We start from the raw sequence: 14,291 nt of genomic DNA on the forward strand, positions 1-14,291 counted from the left end.
TGCTGCGGAGCGGCTGGGCCCGTGAGCCATAGCCGCTGAGCCTGCGTGTCCGGAGCCTGTGCTCCACAGTGGAAGAGGCCACAACAGTGAGGGGCCCGCGTACTTAAAAAAAAAAAAAAAAAAAATGGCATAGAATAATAAACACCAAATTCAGGAGACTCTTAACTTCGCCAGGGGTTGGGGAGGTGCAGTTGTAGAGGGGCACACAGGGGGCCTTCAGCTATATTAGCAGTTTTTATTTCGCAAGTGGGGTGGTGGGTATATGGTTGTCTGTTATACTAACATTTATACTTTTCTCAATGTTTTTATTTTAAATAAAATTTAAAAGCATTTACTGAGTGTCAAGTAGGACCAGGCACTGGGCTACTTGGGTGGTATAATGGTGAGTAAAAGTGGATCTCACCCTTCCCAAAAGGTAGATAAAGATAAGTAGTGGGATTTCGCTGGTGGTCCAGTGGTTAAGAAGCTGTCTTGAGGGTTTCCCTGGTGGCACAGTGGTTAAGAATCCGCCTGCCAATGCAGGGGACACGGGTTCAAGCCCTGGTCCGGGAGGATCCCACATGCCGCGGAGCAACTAAGCCTGTGCGCCACAACTACTGAGCCTGTGCTCTAGAGCCCGTGAGCCACAACTACTGAGCCCATGTGCCACAACTACTGAAGCCCACATGCCTAGAGCCCATGCTCCACAACAAGAGAAGACACCACAATGAGAAGCCCGCGCACCGCAACAAAGACCCAACACAGCCAAAACTTAATTAAAAAAAAATCTGTCTTGCGATGCAGGGGATGCCAGTTCGATCCCTGGTCAGGGAACTAAGATCCCACATGCCACAGAGCAACTAAGCCCTCGTGCTGCAAATACTGAGCCCACGTGCCACAACTACAGAGCCCATTCCCTCTGGAGCCCGCAAGCCACAACTAGAGAGCCTGTGCACCACAACTAGTGAGCCCACATGCTCTGGAGCTCCCGAGCCACAACTAGAAAGAAGCCCGTGCACCACAACGAACAGCCCGAGCACTGCAATGAAAGATCCCATGTGCCGCAACTAAGACCCAATGCAGCCAATAAATAAATAAATATTTTTTTAAAAAAACAATGGATAAGTAGTAAGCGGAAAAGAGGGGCTATAAGTAAGGCATCACTCCTTTCTGGGCTCCTGTTTCCTCATGGATGAAATGAGAGCTGGACTAGAAGCTTGTTGATAGAAAGTCTCTGAGGATCCTGGGTGCTGAGGAGTGTATCCCCTTTATCAGCTCACAGCTTCAAGAATTCATCATGCACGATGAGCACACAAGCCCTAGAGTCAGTCCTGGTGCCATCAATCACCCCAAGTGGGCCTAAGGTAAAGCCCAACTGAGTCTGTTTCTTCTCAGTAAAATAGAGACAGTAACTTCTCCCTCCCAGGATTACTGGGGCATGTAAATGAGATAACACATGTAAAGTGTCCGGGACAGGCCTGGCACACAGTAAATCCTCAACACATGGAAGAGCCCTCCCTTTGATTCCAAAGGCATTTCCTGAGCAGCATGGCTGGGCCAGGCCTGTGGTAGGTAGGGGCTGGAAGACACAGGAATTCCGCTCTGAACGGCCAAGCAGTGGCCCCCAGTCAGGCGTGGAGACAGCCTCATAATTCCAGGCAGAGTGATATCATTGCTAAAAAAAGACAGCAGCCACGTGCACAAATGCAGACCTCCGTGCAATGCAGACCCTGGGACGACACAGATGTCCCAGTCAAGAGGCCCAGTCTAGGCTTGGCCAGAGGCCCTTACAGGGGGAAAGGCAACATACAAAGAGATTGGCCTCCATTCACACTGCAGTGCAGCCCTCCTTGCCTTTTCCTTAAACTAATTTAGACTCAAATGTTCCCACAAACCCAACAGAGTTTGCAGTGGATTCAGAAGTCAGCTTTGGGAAGCCTGAGCTTGTGGCACATCCCAAGGTACGTGTGTAGGTGCACAATGGCTAAGAGTGTAAAGCTGCATGATCTTCGGCAAGTCAGGGCATTTCTTCAAGCCTCCAAGTCCCCAGCTGTAAAATGGACATGATAACAGTACTCACCTCATAGGTTTGTGGTGAAAGTGAGATAACTGTAAAGCCAGCAGCCAAGTACCTGGCACTTCACGAGCAGATCAAATAAAGATTAGTCATTGTTAGAAAAAAACCAAAAAACAGATTCCATTTTGAAAGTGAGGGAAGTGGGATTCAGAGAGGTGAGAAGTCTTGCCCATAGTCACACTGATAGTTTGTGGAGTCAGGATTTGAACTCAGGTCGGAGACATGAAAGGCTCAAGACATCATAAACTCGCTCTGCTCCAAAATCTTCAGCAGGTTCCCTGATGTCCACTAAAGGGAATCTATCCTTGCCATGGAGGGAGGAACCAGCAAAGGCTTGAGGCCAGAAGGACCTCAGGCAAGTTCCCTAATCCTGGATTCCTTGATCTGGGATCCCTGAGTAGGCCGGAAGAGGTCTCTGAATTCCTCCACATGGTCTGCTAAAAGTTTGTGTCTAATGGAGATTCTCAAAGGAGCCTATGGCCTCAAAAGTAACAAACGACTGACTTGACCTCACTTCCCATGTTTTCTTATCACCCAATGGAGATACAGTACCCACCTGGAAAGGCTGTGAGGGGATCAAATGAGATAGTTTATGAGAAGCACCTGAAACATCCCAAGCTTTCACTTAATGTTGGTTTCCTTCCCTTCCTCCCTCCCCAGCTTATTTCCATCAGTCGGCAAATATTATTGAGTATCTACTATTCCAGGTGCTGGGGGTAAAGTGGTGACCAAGACAGATATTGCCCCTGTTTTCATGGAGCTCACATTCTAGTGGAGGGAAACACATAAAATTAATAATTTCAGATACTAATAAGTGCTATGTAGAAAGTACACAGGAAAATGTGACACAGGCTGATCAGGTGGGGATGTCATCTGAGAAGGAAACATCTGAATGACAAGAAGGAGCCACTTATGCCAAGATTTAGAGGAAAAGCATCTGGGCAGAGGGAGCAAGAAAGGCACATAACTTCTGAGGCTCAACTGCCACGTCTACAAAATGGGAATGAAAATACCTTACCTGCCACAATGTGAGAGGACACAACCAAAGGGGTGTTAAGGTCTGGGATCCTCCCCAAATCTCACAAATAGGCACATGATACACGTCATTTGGCACCCATCTTGGAAGAGGAGAACCTGCACAGAGAACCCTGGGTCATGATTTTTTAATTTCATGCTGCCCTAGAAATAGCTTCCTTTGTTCCTTGTTAGCCCGGTGGACTTTTTCTGGCACCTGGGGCCTATTATAGTAACTGCTGCTTCAGACTCTCCCTTAGGTACAAAAGCAGACAAAAGAGGGACATCATGAAATCACAGTTGTGGCAATAAACAGACCACCTATCCCTTCCTTCCCACCAACAAGATTGGAAAGCTCAGTCTGTCCTGTAGGTAATGTACATACTTTATTATTTTTTTAATATTTATGTATTTATTTATTTTGGCTGCACTGGATCTTAGTTGCAGCACGTGGGATCTTCGTTGTGGCATGTGGGCTTCTTAGTTGAGGCATGCATGCAGGAGGATCTAGTTCCCCAACCAGGGATCCAGCCTGGTTCGCCTGCATTGGGAACAAGCAGTCTTACCCACTGGACCACCAGGGAAGTCCCACATACTTTATTTAAGGAGTTGGAAACATCCTGTACTCTGGATTGGGCCGCTGATTTACAATCAGTCGGAGTTCTCTCTCCTAAATATCTCTTTAATCTGTCCCCTTCTCTCCATCTTCTCGGCCCCGCCTCATCATCTCACACCTTAACTACCTCTGAGATCTCTCTCTGGCCTTGGTCTCCCCACTTACAAACCATTTGCCATGGTGTAACCAGAACCTAACACACCATGTCTCCCTCTTCCTTAATATCCTTAGACAACTCATTGGACAAATGCTAAACTTCTTAACCTAGCATCCAAGGCTCCCTCCCCAAGACTGAGCTCCTAAAAGCCTGCTCCAACCCCCAGACCCTCCTCAGTATCTACACCACACTCCTCATTGTCTCTAAAACAAGACTAGCCACATTCAGGATTATTTGCCTTTGCTGTTTCTGCTCCTGCTACTTGGTACACTAGCCCCTTTCCTGCCTCTAACCTCCACCACTACTTCCTTCACTGTTTACACATGCTTACCTGTCCTTCAAGACCCCAAAAGCCTTCCCTACTTCCCCAGAAAAACACTGTTTACCTGTCTACCTTTTTAATCAGATGTGAAAGCCAGGGCTCTGTCTTATTCATGGTTAATTCCCCAGAGCCCAGACTGATAAATTCAGTTTAATTAAAATTCATATCAGGTGCTTCAGACTGAGAAGAATCCTATCATAATCCAGAAAGAAGGCACAGTTAAAGAACTGGGGAGCTGCCAAGGGGTGAGATGGAGGTAGGGATAAAAAAACCTGCATTAAAAAAAAAAAACTGCACCAGATCCTGATGCGAGTGATATTGGACATTTTGTGAAACACTGGATCACCCTCAAACGTTCCTAACCTTAAAACTGCTGGAAAAATGAAATTACTTTCCTTTTACCATTAAGGCTTTTCCTGCAGCTGTCCCAGGGTTGGAGAAATCGGGTGTTCTTTTCTGGGACCCAGCTGGGTTCCAACACTGGCTCAGCCTTTAACGTGTTATGGGACCCTGTGCTGGGCTCTGTCTCTGTCTCTGGGCCTCTATTACCACACCCACTACCACCAACTGTGTGTCCCTAAGGTAGTGACTGCCCCATTCTGAGTATCAGTTTCCCCATCTTGCGTCGGAAGTCAGCAGTTCCGACGCCCTACGAGCTTTAGCTTTTCAAACCCGTAGCTCCCGGCGGCCCCAACACGACTCCTCCCTTCCTTCCCAAGGTGCTGTTCCAAAGCTGTCCTCACACGGACCGCCCCTTCCCAGCCACCGTCCAGCTCCGCTGCTCTTTAAGCCCTGCCTGGGAGGGGGGGGGGGGGGGGGGCGGGGGGGCGGGGGATGGGGGGGTGGGAGGGGACGCGCAAGCGCGTTGGATCACATAGAGGCCCCGCCCCCTGAAGCTCCGGTAAAGGCGCGAGAGGGCCTGAGTACGGAGAGCGGCAGGACGACGAACGAGTAGGTTGGGGCACGGCAACGGCGGCCGGCAAGGGTCACGTTTCTTCGGGAGGAAGGCCATGAGGGAGGGGTCTGTCAGCGATTGGAGCCCCGGAGACCAGGAGATGTCTCAGCTCATACCCATGGCAGGGACCTAGAAGCTGGTGTCCAGTGAGGGGGTGGGGCTGGTGCTTCTCGATTGCAGATTTCCTAGATCTCCTGACTCCAGATTGTGCTGGTGTCGGGCACTCGGTGCCGGTGAGACTAGAGCCGGAGTTTTTTTTTTTTTTAAACAACAAAAGTGGAAGCGATTAGAACCAAACTTTGCCTCTGGTGGGAGCGAGCGGGCCGTGAGGTGGGGCAGGCCTGGGCAGGAGACCGTGTTGTTGCCCCGGGCCTCACGCAGGCATTGGCCTCGCCCTTGGCTTTTAAGTCCGACCGGGGTTTTCTTGTGGGCGTGTTAAGGCTTTTGGTGATCTGGCTCCAGTATGTCATTCATTCATCATTCTTTCATTTAACATTCATTGAATACTGTAGTAGGCGCTGGAGTTAGAGAAGTGATCAAGACACACTATTCCCAATGATACAGGGAAAATTGATGGGTCGTAGAAAGAAGCCCTGGGCGGGGAACAGGGACGGCTTCTGAAACTAAGTCGTGAGCGGTGGGGATTGTCCCAAAGAGAGACGACAGCAAATGCCAAGGCCTGGAAGCGGGAGACTAGCCGGTGTGTCCTGAAGATACATCACTCCGAATCTGTTTCGTGCCTAGGGAAGAGATGGTGGTAGTCGGAACCACGCCTCCTAACGGTGAAGGTGGAGAGAAATCAAGGAATTCAGAGTACTGTATACTGAGATAGAATCCACAGGATTTGGGGAGAATGGGGTGTAGGAAAGACGTATGTACAAGGCTTGGGTGCCTGGGTCGGGTTCATCAAGAGTAGGAGCAGATTTATGGGGAGACAACAACACATTCTATTCTGGTTCTATGGAGACGCTCAGTAAGCAGTTGGATATTCTCCGTTGAAGGTCAGGAAAAGCACTGCAGTGAAGTTATAGATTCGAGTGTCATCAGCAAAACAGGAATAAAGCCACAAGAAGGATTGAGACTGTAGAATGAGAAAAACAAAGGGCCCAATTAGCACTTCTCATAGTAATTATTTTTGTCTTATCTTTCTCTGCATCCTCAGTCAGGGTCCTGGCATTAGATACCAATCAGCGTTTATGCCAGCTAAACAAAAACCCAACAGCAGGCGGAGATAATAGAATCCCAGAGTTGTGAAGAGATGGGGGCCAATGGAGGGTTCCATTGCTCTAATGTCAGAGTCACAGGTTCTAGTCTTGGCTCTGCCACCAGGCTGCTGGTTGACCTCTGACAAGTCTTCTACCTGTAAAGTAGGTACAGCCAAAAAAGAAGCTCCCATGTATAGAGCTTCAAACACTGCTAAGGAACTACACACAGGTTTTTTTTTTCATTTAATCCACATGGTGACCTTATTTATAAAGGAAGTAATTATTATGGATTCAAACCCAGGTCTGACTGACCTCAGAGCTTTGTTCTCTACTATGACTGCCCTTATCTATGTCTCACCTGACAGGGTTGTTGTCAGGACCCTCTTGAAATCACATGCTCATTCTTTCAAAACATTGTGCTGAGGCCGACAGACTATCATTATTGGTCTAGCACCAGTTCTGTCATGGGGAGTGGGGGATGGAGCTGAATGTGATGGAGGTTACTTGTCATTCTCCAGCTCTCTTCCTGGGACCACTGAGCTGGGCAGCCATGTTCTAATGACTGGTGTTTCCAGATTTTTATCCAGATTTTCTTATACCCCTGGGGCCTGCTGCAAAATCAGTGAGTGTCAAAGTGTGAGTTGGTTCACCCTGTGTGTCTCTGGCAGCCAGTTGGACTCCTCCTATTACATTGGGCACTTGGGTTTCACTTATTTCTATCCTGCTAATATGATTTCTCAAGAATATTTTCTGTCTTTTGGTTCTATGATGATAGATGTCCATACAAGGAATGTAATCATTTCCTGCTAGTGAGTTTGCCTCTGGTTAGTATGAGGGAGGAGTTCACCTTATTTGCATTTAATAGTATTCCACAAAGAGCTCCTTTCCCCCACTCCCACATAATTTATTTGAAACCTGCCGACATGGGTTGTTGGAGCTAGAAGGGAAATTAATAATATATTGCAGCAGTTCCTGTCCCAGGAAAATTTATTAAAAATACAGAGCTTCAGCCCTTCTCTCCCCTCAGACCTCTTGAATCAGAATCTCTAGTAGGGCCCAGGAATCTGTATTCTTTTCCAAGCTCTCCAGAATATTCAGCTGGTTTGGAAACCATGGTCTACCCCAGACCCCTTGTTTCACAGGTAGAGAACCTGCAGCTCTGGGAGGAGAAAGAATTTGCCACGATCACATATGTTATTAGTGCCTCTTTCTCCAATGGAAAGCATTGGGCTGGGAGTCCAGAGACCCGAGTTCAAGTCCAGGTTTTACTAGTCATTACATTGGGCAAGTCATTTCATCTCTCTGAGCCTCCGCTTCCTTACTGTGAGAATAAGGTCATCATTGGATTAGGACTCAAAAGAAGGAGTGTCAGTGGAAATGCTTTGTCAAGCTTTCCATTTTGTGCTCATGGAAATTGTTAAGAACTGCCAGCCAGTGTTCACTCCCCCCGTACCACACTGCCAGTTGCAGGGCCCCAGGCCATCTGTCAGCCCTCCTCTCTCCTGTTGCAGGTCGGGATGGCCACCGGCTGGGGGAGCCTCTTGCAGGATGAACAGCAGCTGGAGGAGCTGGCAAGGCAGGCTGTGGACCGGGCCCTGGCGGAGGGAGTGTTGCTGAGGACCTCACAAGAGCCCAGCTCCTCGGATGTAAGCCCCTGACCCCTCCTCACAGCACTGACCACACTGCTTGGATCCTACTAGGCCCCTGCCAGGCTGGAGGCAGCTCCTTTGGATTATCTTTTTTTTCAATAACTAAAATTGATCTCTAGAAGTATGTAAAGTTAAAAAGCACCATGCTGGAGTAATCAAATTTAAGTCTGGGGCTTGATGTGTGACTTAGGCAAGTTACATAGCCTCTCTCAGCTACAGTTTCTTCAAATATTAAAAGGAATAATAATGGGGACTACCTCATGGAGTTGGTAAGAGAATGAGAAGGTAATTCATGTGAAGCACCTTGCCCAGTAAACTGTTATTTTTTAAGGGCCCCTAGTCACACTGCCTTCCCTGTAATTAGTTTGTGGTATATCCTTCCAGGTCTTTCTCTGTGCATTTACATACATATATATGTATATAAAGAAATACAGTTGACCCTTGAACAGAGCTGTGGTTAGGGGTGCCAGCCTTCTGCACAGTTGAAAATCTGCATATAACTTATAGTCGGCCCTCCATATATGTGGTTCCTCTGTGTCAGAGGTTCAGCATCCATGGATTCAACCAACCTCAGATTGCGTAGAACTGTAGTATCCACTACTGAAAAGAATCTGCGTATAAGTGGACTTGTGCAGTTCAAACCCATGTTGTTCAAGGGTCAACTGTATATAGTTTTTAAAAGACAAATTGGATGATATATATTATGCTGTGATATATTTTTGTTTTCTTTTCATTTAACAATCTGTCTTGAACTCTTTCCAACTCCCTCCGTAAAGGTCAGCTTCATTCTGATGCATAGGATTCCAAGTGTGAATGGATCACAGTTTAGCTTTCCTCTACTGATGGCTGTTCTGGTGATTTCTAATGTTTTATGACTACAAGTAGCCCTACAGGGAACGTCCACGTACATGCCTGTTTGGGCACCTGTATGAGTGTTTCTCTAGGGTTGATACATAAAAGTAGAACTGCTTAGTCTAAACCACATCTTTAAAAAATCTCGTCCTTTAAAAGAGAAAAACTTTTAATTTTGTGACTAAGTAAGACATTTTCAGGCTTCAAAATTCAAAGAGTTTACAGTTTAACCCTCCCTTCCACATTCCCTAGCCACTCACTTCTCCCTCCCTGAAGGCAACCCGTGTTTTAGTATTCTTGTTTATTCTTTTAAACAAGAAAATACGTATATATTCCTTTTCCCCATTTTTTACACAAAGAAGCATATTAGACAAGCTCTTCTAGCCTTAACATATACCTTATGATTATCCACATTAGTAACTAAGCCACATACTTTTTTTTAAAACAAATTTATAAATTTACTTATTTATGGCTGCTTTGGGTCTTCGTTGCTGCACGCAGGCTTTCTCTAGTTGCTGTGAGTGGAGGCTACTCTTCGTTGTGGCACGCGGGCTTCTCATTATGGTGGCTTCTCTTGTTGCAGAGCATGGGCTCTAGGCACGTGGGCTTCAGTAGTTGTGATACACGGGCTCAGTAGTTGTGGCTCGCGGGCTCTAGAGCACAGGCTCGGTAGTTGTAGTGCACGGGCTTAGTTGCTCTGCGGCATGTGGGATGTGGGATCCTCCCGGACCAGGGGTCGAACCCATGTCCCCTGCATTGGCAGGTGGATTCTTAACCACTGCGCCACCAGGGAAGTCCCAAGCCACATGCTTTTTTTTACCAAGCCACATACTCTTTTGTCTCTGTGTGCCCAGAACCTAGTTAAGGGCCTGATAGAGAGTCCAAATTCAATAACTGTTTACTGAGGCCCAAGTGAATGAGAATGGCTGTCACCTAAGGTAGGCTGATACTATAAAAAGTCTGCCTCTGGCTTTGGGAATATAATTGCATGGTTTGTGAACTTCAGATTTTGTGAACTTCTTGTGTGAACCCATGATGAAGCACCTTCCACTCCGAGATTTTATTTCTTCTGTTAATCAATAGGTATTGTGTGCAGGTCCAGCAGCTGGTCCTTTTGGAAATCAATGGAGCCTAGAAAAGGCACAGTCCTCAGTGAGATTTCCAGTCCAGAGAAAAAAGACAGGAAATGTGTGTATGTGTATGTATGTGTGGGGGATTTCATTCCAAATCTTTACCAGGTGCCTGTTCTATGCCTGTCCATTCTAGGCACTGAAGACACAGGTGAGTCAGCCAGAGGCTCTGACCTCTGGAGCTCATGGTCTAGTTGGAGAATGTACTACCAGACAAAATTAAATAATGTCAGTTCTGGAGACTTCCATGGTGGTCCACTGGTTAAGACTTCACCTTCCAATGTAGGGGGTACGGGTTCGATCCCTGGTCAGGGAGCTAAGATACCACATGCCTTGTGGCCAAAAAACCAAAACGTAAAACCGAAGCAATATTGTAACAAATTCAATAAAGACTTTAAAAATGGTCCACATCAGGGGCTTCCCTGGTGGCTCAGCGGTTGAGAGTCTGCCTGCCGATGCAGGAGACATGGGTTCGTGCCCCAGTCTGGAAGGATCCCACATGCCACGGAACGGCTGGGCCCGTGAGCCGTGGCCACTGAGCCTGAGCGTCTGGAGCCTGTGCTCCGTGGCGGGAGGGGCCACAGCAGTGAGAGGCCCGCATACCGAAAAAAAAAAAAAAAGGTCCACATCAAAAAAAGTCTTTAAAAAAATAATAATGTCAGTTCTATGATTGAGTATTTACTACCTGCCAGGCACTATTCTAAACATTTTGGAATCTCTAACTCATTTAATCCGCACCACAGCAGAGATGAGGAAACCAAGACCCAGAGAAGTTAAGTAACTTCCCAGGGGTCATTTAAATGGTGGTATAATTGGCAGAGCCAGAATTCAAATCCAAGGAGTTTGCGTCCTGAGTCCATGCTCTGAAATTACATTTTTTACTGCCTCTCCCAGGATACTGTATAGGACACCTGGAAGAAGGATCAATTCATTAGTAGTATTTGAACTATATCTTAAAAGACAAATCACAGAAAGGAACAGCACAGCAGAGGCCCCAAAGAAGGAAAAGGCAAAACATGTTCAAGAGAATGCAGCTGAATGCAGGGGACATAAGTGGATATAGTGGGAAAGAGTCAGGCCAAAGTCAGACAGCCAAGAGGCTTTGGGTACTGGGCAGAAGAAGAGTGTGAACTTTATCCTGTAGATCAGGCCTACAGACCAGCCACGTGCAGATTAAATAGTTGGCTTCTGCAGTGTTTAGAGAGTTAAGTTATTTTTTAAAATACATGACCAGGGTACAAAATTCAAAAGGGTATTCAGTGTAGAATAAGTCCTTCCTCCAGTAATGGTTTTCCCTCCCCAGAGGCAAGCATTGTTAACAGGTTTTTCACCAGATTGTCTTTAAAAAGTCAGAGCCAACATTTTTTTTTTTATTGAAGTACAGTTGACTTACAATATTGTGTTAGTTTCAGGTGTACAGCATAGTATTTCAGTATTTTTGCAGATTATACTCCATTATAGGTTATTACAAGGGATTGGGTATAATTACCTCTGCTATACAGTATATTCTTGTTGCTTATCTATTTTATATATAGTAGTTTGTTTCTGTTAATCCCATACCCCTAATTTGTCCCTCCCCCCTTTGGTAACCACATATAGAAACCCCTTTGTTTTCTATATCTGTGAATCTGTTTTGCATATACATTCATTTGTATTATTTTTTAGATTCTATAAATAAGTGACATTATACAGTATGCTGATATCATACTGACTTATTTCACTAAGCATAATATCTCCACTTTGTTGCAAATGGCAGAATTTCATCCGTTTTATTGCTGAGTAGTATTCCATTGAATATATATACCATGTCTTCTTTATCCACTCATCTGTTGATAGATACTTAGGTTACTTCCATATCTTGGCTATTATAAATAGTGTTGCTGTGAACATTAGGGTGTATATTTCTGAATTAGTGTTTTCACTTTCTTCGGATATATAGCCAGGAATGGAATTGCTGGATCATATGGTAGTTCTGTTTTCAGTTTTTTGAGTAACCTCCATACTGTTTTCTATACTGGCTGAAACAATTTACATTCCCACCAACAGTGTATGAGGGTTCCTTTTTCTCCACATCCTCTCCAACATTTGTTATTTGTAGTCTTTTTGATGATAGCCATTCTGACAGGTGTGAAGTGATAGCTCATTGTAGTTTTGATTTGCACTTCTCTAATTAGTGATCTTGAGCATCTTTTCATGTGCCTGTTAGCCATCTGTATGTCTTCTTTGAAGAAATGTCTATTCAGGTTTTCTGCCCATTTTTTGATTGGGTTGTTTGTTTTTTTGTTATTGAGTTATATGAGCTGTTTGTATATTTTGGATATTAACCTCATGTCAGTCGCATCATTTGCAAATATCTTCTACCATTCGGTAGGTTGTCTTTTCATTTTGTGTTATGTCAAAGAGTGTTCCACCTGTGTTCTCTTCTAGGGATTTTATGGTTTCAGGTCTTACATTTAGGTTTTTAAACCATTTTGAGTTTATTTTTGAATATGGTACGAGGGAATGTTCTAATCTCATTGTTTTACATTTGGCTGTCCAGTTTTCCCAGCACCACTTATTGAAGAGACCGTCTTTTCTTCATTGCATATTCCTGCTTCCTTTGTGGTAGATTAATTGACCATAGGTACATGGGTTTATTTCTGGCTCTGTATTCTGTTCCATTGATCTATGTGTCTGTTTTTCTAACAATACCATGCTGTTCTGATTACTCTAGCTTTGTAGTATAGTCTGAAGTCTGAGAGGGTTATACCTCCAGCTTTGTTCTTTTTTCTCAGGATTGCTTTGCAATTCAGGGTCTTTTATGGTTCCATATAAATTTTAGGATTATTTGTTCTAGTTCTGTGAAAAATGTCATGAGTGTTTTGATAGGGATTGCATTAAGTCTGTAGGTTGCTTTGGGTAGTATGACCATTTTAACAATATTAATTCTTCCAATCTAAGAGGATGGGCTATCTTTCCATTTCTTTGAATCATCTTCAGTTCTCGTCATCAATATTTTTATAGTTTTTAGAGTATAAGTCTTTTACCTTTTTGGTTAAATTTATTGCTAGGGATTTTATTTTTTTGAGATTTTAAACAGGATTGTTTTTGACTTTCTCTTTCTGATATTTCATTATTAGTATGTAGAAATGCAACAGATTTCTGTATATTAATCTTGTATCCTGCTATCTTACTGAATTCATTTATTAGTTCTAATAGTTTTGGGGTGGAGACTTTAGGGTTCTCCATATAACATATCATGTCATCTGCAAATAGTGATAGTTTTACCTCTTCACTTCCAATTTGGATACCTTTTATTTCTTTTTCTTGTCTGATTGCTGTGGGTAGGACTTCCAATACTAGGTTAAATAGAAACAGCGAGAGTGGGCATACTTGTTCCTGAACTTAGCAAGAAGGGTTTTAGCTTTTCATTGTTGAGTATTACGTTGGCTGTGGGTCTGTCATAAATGGCCTTTATTATGTTGAGGTATGTTCCCTGTATACCCACTTTGATGAGTTTTTATCATGAATGGATGTTAAATTTTGTGAAATGTGTTTTTTGTGTCTATTGAGATGGTCATGGGATTTTTATCCTTCCTTTTGTTAATGTAGTGTATCACATTGATTGATCTGTGAATGTAGAACCATCCTTGTGACCCTGGAATAAATCCAGCTTGATCATGGTATATGATCCTTTTTATGTATTGTTGGATCCAGTTTGATAATACTTTGTTGAGAATTTTTGCATCTATATTCATCAAAGATATTGGCCTGTAATTTTCTTTATTTGTAGTGTCTTTGTCTGGTTTTGGTATCAGTGTAATGGTGACCTTGTAGAATGAATTTGGGAGTGCTCCAGTCTCTTCAATTTTTTGGAATAGTTTGAGAAAGATAGGTATTTGTTCTCCTTTGTATGTTTGGTGGAATTTCCCTGTGAAGCCATCCAGTCCTGGACTTCTGTTTGCTGGGAGTATTTTTATTACAAATTCAATTTCACTTCTAGTGATTGCTCTGTTCAAGTTGTTTCTTCTTTTTTTTTTTTTTTTTTTTTTTTTGCGGTACGCGGGCCTCTCACTGTCGTGGCCTCTCCCATTGCGGAGCACAGGCTCCGCACGCGCAGGCTCAGCGGCCATGGCTCACGGGCCCAGCCGCTCCGCGGCATGTGGGGTCTTCCCAGACCGGGGCACGAACTCGTGTCCCCTGCATCGGCAGGCGGACTCTCAACCACTGCGCCACCAGGGAAGCCCTGTTTCTTCTTGATTCAGTCTTGGCAGGCTGTATATTTCAAGAAATTTGTCTGTTTCTTCTAGGTTGTCCAATTTGTTGGCATATGACTGTTCATAGTATTCTCTTATG

At 44.6% G+C, this 14,291-nt stretch overlaps 1 protein-coding gene across 3 annotated transcripts in view; it reads left to right on the forward strand.

Moving 5' to 3' along the window:
• Positions 1–5,028: 5,028 nt before the first annotated feature.
• GSS (glutathione synthetase) overlaps positions 5,029–14,291 on the forward strand; it is a 33,535-nt gene continuing 24,272 nt past the window's right edge. For 2 of the 3 annotated variants that reach the window (XM_032607092.1, XM_032607094.1), the window contains exons 1-2: positions 5,029–5,116; positions 7,837–7,971. In XM_032607092.1, the coding sequence (XP_032462983.1) occupies positions 7,843–7,971 (129 nt within the window). In that variant the 5' untranslated portion in view covers positions 5,029–5,116; positions 7,837–7,842. Of the gene's footprint in view, positions 5,117–5,294; positions 5,354–7,836; positions 7,972–14,291 lie in introns of those variants that run through there. The other variant, XM_032607093.1, reaches the window with a different exon arrangement.

The sequence above is a fragment of the Phocoena sinus genome, chromosome 15, assembly GCF_008692025.1.
Source record: "Phocoena sinus isolate mPhoSin1 chromosome 15, mPhoSin1.pri, whole genome shotgun sequence".
NCBI lineage: Eukaryota > Metazoa > Chordata > Mammalia > Artiodactyla > Phocoenidae > Phocoena > Phocoena sinus.